The sequence below is a fragment of the Corvus hawaiiensis genome, chromosome 1 (genome assembly GCF_020740725.1).
Source record: "Corvus hawaiiensis isolate bCorHaw1 chromosome 1, bCorHaw1.pri.cur, whole genome shotgun sequence".
Lineage (NCBI taxonomy): Eukaryota > Metazoa > Chordata > Aves > Passeriformes > Corvidae > Corvus > Corvus hawaiiensis.
This window is the reverse complement of record NC_063213.1, coordinates 33,762,280-33,768,886: the sequence shown is the minus strand read 5'-3', so window position 1 is coordinate 33,768,886 and position 6,607 is coordinate 33,762,280. Positions and strand designations below refer to the sequence as shown.

Sequence of the window (6,607 nt, the reverse complement as noted above, 5' to 3'; positions counted from 1 at the left end):
GGAAAAGGGGGAGGAAAAGGGTGGACGGGCGTGTGGAGTTGGGCGCCTTGAGAGGAAGAGGTTTCTGTGAGGGGCTTTGAAGAAGAAGAAGCACGTGTGTCTGCGTGTTTAGGGTTGTGAGGTTCTTTTCCTCCTCTCAGAAAATACAAAAGGAATGCTTCTCTGCTTTGCCCTTCCCCTCCGTACAGGACGAAATGAAAGAACCCAACGGCCCATGGCGCCGCTTCCCAAACTACATTTCCCAAGCTCCATCCTGGGCGGGGCGCGGCGGGGCATGAGATTGGTGCCGGCGGCGGAGAGAGGAGGATGCTGGAGATGGCGGCGGCGGTGGGAATGCGCGTGTAGCCCTGCACTCTGTGCCTCGTCTCGGGCCGCGCCTGAGTGAGGAGCTCCTGTGAGGAAGCGGGGCTGCCGCTCCGGGGCGGCTCGGGACTGCACCGTGCCAGGGAGCTGTCGCCTCCCGCCCAAGTAAGCCCCCGCCGGGCTCCTTCTCCCGCTCCACGGGGATGTGTGTATCTCTCTCTGTGTGTGTGTGTGTGTGTGTGTGTGTGTGTGTTTGTGTGTGTCTGTCTGTCTGTCTGTCCGTTCGTCCGTCCGTGTCCCTATCCATGGCTCTGTGTAGGCGCTGTGGGTGCTGCTCAGGGACTCTGAGAGGGCAGGAGGGAGTGAGGGGGTGTGTGTGGAGGGTTGTGCCAGCCCGCACTCGGTGGCGGCAGGTTGCCTAGCGGGCATAGCGACGGGAAAAAGGTGGAAAATAAGTGTTTTTGTTTGCCGGACTTGGTTTCCTTTAAAGAGGAAAGGCCCGGGCTTGCAGGCTGCGTTTGTTCCCAATCCCGTCTTTTCCCCTTCTTCCCGCTGGAGCTGCCGGTGCCTGGCAGCCCCATGCCTCCTGTGCGAGCTGTGGGATCGAGTGTGTCCGGGTTCATAGGTATGGAGCTGTGAGTTTTGAACTAGGATAATGTTATTGTCAAGCCGCCTGCAAAGGGATTAGTCTCCTCCTCGCTCCTTCCCTCCTCCCTTCTTAAAATAACATCAGGTAGGGAGCAGAAAAGCTGATTTGTGCCCTGTATGACCGAGTTCTTTAGTCGTGTCACTGGGGCATCTTCAAGGCGATTACGTGGTGGAGGTTTTGATGTCGTCTGTTTATGTCTCCATTTACTCGTCTAAAAAGAATTTCTCTTGCAGAAGACTTGCATCAGAACTTTTTTTTTTTTTTTTCCTGGTACTCGGTAAGAGAGAAGAGACCTCAGTTCTGTGACTTTGAAAACTTTTTATTACTTAGTGCTTGTAACACAAGGCATTTAACAGTTCTTAAAAGTCTGTTATTTTCTTGCATTTCTTCATATAACTAGCAGTGTCTATCACAAATAATTTAACTAATGACATTAAGATTTCTGAGATTGTTTTCTGAACTATATAATCAGAAACTCAAGACACCTGGAATTAGCATTTATTTAGCTCACACTAGTGCAGTATGAAACCAAGAGGTGTAATATACTTAAGGAAAGCTGTTGCTGACAAAGTTTTTTGTATAAACAGTTGCATGTATTAGTATAAGCTTTAACAGTAGTTTGTTTCCTTTTCAGTAAAGAAGAATGTCCTTGTTTAAAGCTAGAGACTGGTGGTCCACCATACTTGGAGAAAAGGAAGAATTTGACCAAGGCTGTCTATGTGTTGCTGATGTTGATAATAGTGGCAGTGGACAAGGTAAATTCAGACTTGAAATTGCTGGCTTTTAAGCCACACTGCTGTAAGTTTGCTTTGACCTATGCATGCTGAAAGCTTGTTAGCCAGGCTAGTTGGCTGGTTAGTTTTAGGTCTGCTATCTTTAATGTGTCCTTGTAGGCTTAAGAAGACAAATTCAGTGCTCTCTGTCTTTTTATATTTGTATGTTGCTCAACATGTTAATTCTTGCTTGTGTTCTCTAGTAACTTTTCTTATGTCTTATTCCCTCAATGGTAGATATCTTTAAAATAAAGAATTTTCAGTTAGTCATGGGAGCAAACACATTGTGACTTATAATAACCTAAGGGGAGAAAAAAAAGGAAGGTGAGAGCTAAAAAGTTAAGAATTTAGAAAAACAAATGAACAGCCCTTTTGGTCTGCAAAATAAGTGACGATTGAAATAAGTGACGCTGCTTGAGTAAACCCTGCTTTTCTGTGTAGTCATTAATAATGTGAAATGATCTTTGCTGTCAGGGAGAGTTTTTGTGTGTGTATTTTTTAAAAATTAATAAATTATTGGGATCTTTATGATATCATGCTCACCTTGGAACTTTGTTTTTGCCCAGTAGAGGTACTTGAGTTTGATTTCATTCCTGCCATACTCTTTGAAAAGTATTTTAATGTAAGACTCTCCCTTTTCAGGACAATTTGAATAAAGTTGAGCTGTTACTGATTTGGTGTACAGCCTTTTTCAGTAGAAATTCATTAGAGTCATTTAGATTGGAAAAGACCTTTAAGATGATTGAGTCCGACAGCTAACACTCGGTGTTCACTACTAAACCATGTCCTTGAGCACCACGTCTACATGTCTTTTAAATACCACCAGGGATGGTGATTCAAACAGTTCCCATGGCAGTCTCTTCCGATGCTTCACAATCCTTTTGGTGAAATTTTTCCTAGTATCCCATCTAGGTTTTACATCCCCTGGTGCACGTCTAAGCCCTTCGCTGGCTTTGTTGCCCTTCTCTGGCCATGCTCCACCACCTCCATGACTTTCTTGTAGCGAGGGGCCCCAAACTGAATACAGTATTTGAGATGCAATCTCACCAGTGCTGAATACAGGGGGGCAATACTTCTCTGGCCACACACATTCTGATACAGGCCAGGATGCCATTGGCCTTCTTGGCTGCCTGGGCGCATGCTGGCTCATTTTCCAGCTGCTGTCGGCCGTCACCGCAGGTACTGTTCTGTTGGGCAGCTTTCCTGCAACTGTTCCCCAAGCCTGTTGTGTTGCATGGGGTTGTTGTGACTGAAGTGAATGATCTGGCACTTGGCCTTGTTGGACCTCATATGATTGGCCTTGACCCATTGCTCCAGCCTGTCCAGATCCTGCTACAGAGCCATCCGACCCTCTAGCAGATCAACCATCCCACCCAACTTCGTGTCGTCAGCAAACTTACTGAGGGTGCACTGGATCCCCTCATCCAGGTCATTGATAAAGACAATAAACAGGACTGGCCCCAGTACTGAGCTCTGGGGAATGTCACTTGTGACGAGTCGCCATCTGGGTGTAAGTCAGTTCACCACCACTCTCTGGGCTCAGCCACCCACCCAAATTTTGCCCAGTGAACAATGCACATGTCCAAGCCATGACCACCCAGTTTCTCCAGGCAAATGCTGTGGGAAATGCTGTCAAAGGTTTACTGAAGTCTAGGTAAACAACATCCACAATATGTCCCCTGCCCACTAAGCTGGTCACTTTGTCACAGAAGGAGATAAGTTGGCCAAACAGAACCTGCCCTTCATAAACCCCTACTGGCTGGGTCCGATCCCCTGCATCCCATGCATACAAGTTGCATGATGGCACTCAAGATGATATGCTCCATGACTTTCCTGGCACTGAGGTCAGGCTGACTGGCCTGTAGTTCTCCAGATCCTCCTTCTGACCCTTCTTGTAGATGGGCATCACATTTGCTAACTTCCAGTCAACTGGGAGCTCCCTGGTGAGTCAGGACTGACGATAAATAACAGGGAGTAGCTTGGTGAGCACTTCCACTAACTCTCTCAGTGTTCCTGGGTGGATCCCATCTTGCCCCATAGACTTGTGTTTGTGTCTAAGTGGTGTAGCAGTATGTTGCCCATTTCCCCTTGCATTATGGGAACCTCATTCTGCTCCCTGTTCCTGTTTTCCAGCTCAGGAAGCTGGGTACCCAGAGAACTACTGTTGTTCTGTTGAAGACTAAGCCAAAGGCAACACTAAGTACCTCAGCCTTTTCCTTATCCTTTATCACTATGTTTCCCCCCATGTCCCATAAGAATGGAGATTCTCCTGGGTCTTCCTTCTGTTGCTGATGTATTGATAGAAACGTTTTTATTGTCTTCTATGGCAGTAGCTAGATTAAGTTCTAGTTGGGTTTTGCCCCTTCTAATTTTCTTCCTGCATAACCTCGCAACATCCTTGCAGCCCCCTGATTCAGCTGCCCCTTCTTCCAGAGGTCATATCTCCTCTTTTTCCTGAGTTCCAGCCAAAGCTCTGTTCAGGCAGGATGGTGTTCTTCCCTGCAAACTTGTCTTTTGGCACATGGGGATGGCCTGGTCCTGTACCTTTTAAGATTTCCTTTGTTACAAATGTTCAGCCTTCCTGGGCCCCTTTGCCCTGCAGGACTGCTTTCTAAGGGACTCTGTCAGCCAATCTCCTGAATGGGTGAAAATATGCCCTCAGGAAGCCTATGACAGCCCTTCTGCTGTCTCCCTTCCTTCCTTCTCTAAGAATTGAAAATAAAATTTTGTGATTGCTGTGCCCACTACCGCCTCCAACCATCATATAACCTACAAATCCTTCTCTGTTCACAAACAACAAATCCAGTGGGGCACCTTCCCTAGTTGGCTCCTTCACCAGTTGTGTCACGCAGTTATCTTTCGTACACTCCAAGAATCTCCTAGACAGTTCCTCTCTGCTCTATTTTCAGCAGACATCTGGTAAGTTGAAGTCCTCCACAAGAGCAAGGGCTGGTGATTGTGAGACTTCTTCAAGCTGCTTATAGAATATTCATTGCCTCTTTGTCCTTTTTGGGTGGTCTGTAACAGACTCCCACCATGATACCTGCCTCATTGGCCTTCTCTCTGATTCTTACCCATAAACACTCAACCCTATTGCTACCATCTCTGGTGCTGACAGATATTCATGTATCTGCAAAAAATGTAATTGCTAAAGTTAAACTTTAGCAATTTAGAAGACAGAGCATAATGAACATTAATTGAATCACGTCAACCTATTCTTTCTTTTTAGGGTATTATTTGAAGCACTCTGCAGCAAATTGAATTCCACATGTACTATTGTACTGTGTAGTATCCTACATGTTGTTTTTGTTTGTTTGTTTTTTAGATAAAGTTATTGTGGGCAGTTATAAGGGATATCTCCGAATCTTTAATCCACATCCTGTGAAACCTGGAGACGAAGTACAACCCGAAGACCTACTCTTGGAAGTGCAGTTGCGAGAACCAATATTGCAGGTGGAAGTAGGAAAATTTGTTTCGTAAGTAAATGGCAGGTTATGGTGCTGTTTATTTAAGTCTTAGATGTGATTTCCTTCCTTTGTTTTGGAGGGTGAGTTTTCAGTTTCTAGATGGACAACTATTAATCACATCTATGAATCCAATAATATGCATTTATCTGCTGCTTGATTCATCTTGATATGAGAGAATTTTCACTTAAGGTATATATAGAGGATAATCTCCCACATGCAATTTTTTAGAAGTATGTAGAACAGGAAAAACTATACATTGAAAGTTATCTTGTAAGGTGTTAAGAGTACGTGGCTAACTTGTTATGATCTAAGATGTAATACTGGCCATTTGTTTCCTGTTTGATAGAGGATAGAAGATCCTTAATTCCAATGAATTTAGTGGAAATAAGTGGCCAAGTAGAGATACTGTGACTCTGAGGAAAACACCTTATAGTTAATTGGCTGTAAGAGAATCTACTTAGGAGAACTTTATTTTAGAAATTAATTCTTAAAGGATTAATTTTAATTTTGAAATTAACTTCTAATACTGAAGCATGAACTTTATTTAAAAAATGGAAGTACTAACCATGGGAAAGATTAGGGCTCTGAGACCAAAGGGTCAAGTACTCCCAGAGTGACCCTGTGCAAGAATGATAATGCCTTACTGTGTGAAATGAGCTAAAACATTTTCTATGGTTGCAGCACAAATACTTTCTGTGCTGGAAATGCTACTTGGGTTTGGGGGAAGAAGAATGTGAGGGTTTGAAGGTTCCATGCAGCTCATACAAATGTGAATTAAAAAAAAGGTAGTGTCTGTGATTGCTGAATATGCTTGTTTGGAGGGATGATCCTCATATCATCCCTCCAAGAAGGATTAACAGCACCTTGTTTCAAATGAGGTTCAGACTAAACTGGGAAAATATCTGGGTTGCTCTTCATATTGGAATCTGAAAAAATGTTCATAAAGGATTAATTTTGATTTTGAAATTAACTCTAAACACTTCAGCATGAATTTAGGAAGATCAGTACTTCTGAGTTTATATGCTAATATCTAACACCCAAACCTCTGCATTTGGCTCACATGTGACAGCAATTTCAACATGTTACTTGAATTTTATCCTGTATGAATTTTACTTGAATTTATCTGAAAATAATGTTTTTTACACCCTTCTTTACAGTGGTACTGAAGGACTTCATCTAGCTGTGTTGCATTGCCGAAAACTCTGTGTGTATGCTGTTTCAGGTTAGTTTACAGATCCAAGCTTTCCAGTGATTTTAAGTGTATTCTAAAGTTTGGATTAGGTTAATGTTAAACTTGGTATATACAGTGTTTGCTCATCATCTCTGAAGATCTGCAGTCATGTTCTTTCACTCAAGCCTGTGTATGAAGAGGAAACATTAGTAATTAGGTTTAGCAGAGGTTTGCTGGTCTGCTC

At 43.7% G+C, this 6,607-nt stretch overlaps 1 protein-coding gene across 4 annotated transcripts in view; it reads left to right on the top strand.

The window, feature by feature from the left end:
- Positions 1–297: 297 nt before the first annotated feature.
- Positions 298–6,607, top strand: part of BBS9 (Bardet-Biedl syndrome 9) — a 291,982-nt gene continuing 285,672 nt past the window's right edge. For all 4 annotated transcript variants that reach the window (XM_048299201.1, XM_048299191.1, XM_048299181.1 and 1 more), the window contains exons 1-4: positions 298–468; positions 1,587–1,707; positions 5,051–5,201; positions 6,350–6,414. In XM_048299201.1, the coding sequence (XP_048155158.1) occupies positions 1,596–1,707; positions 5,051–5,201; positions 6,350–6,414 (328 nt within the window). In that variant the 5' untranslated portion in view covers positions 298–468; positions 1,587–1,595. The remainder of the gene's footprint in view (positions 469–1,586; positions 1,708–5,050; positions 5,202–6,349; positions 6,415–6,607) is intronic.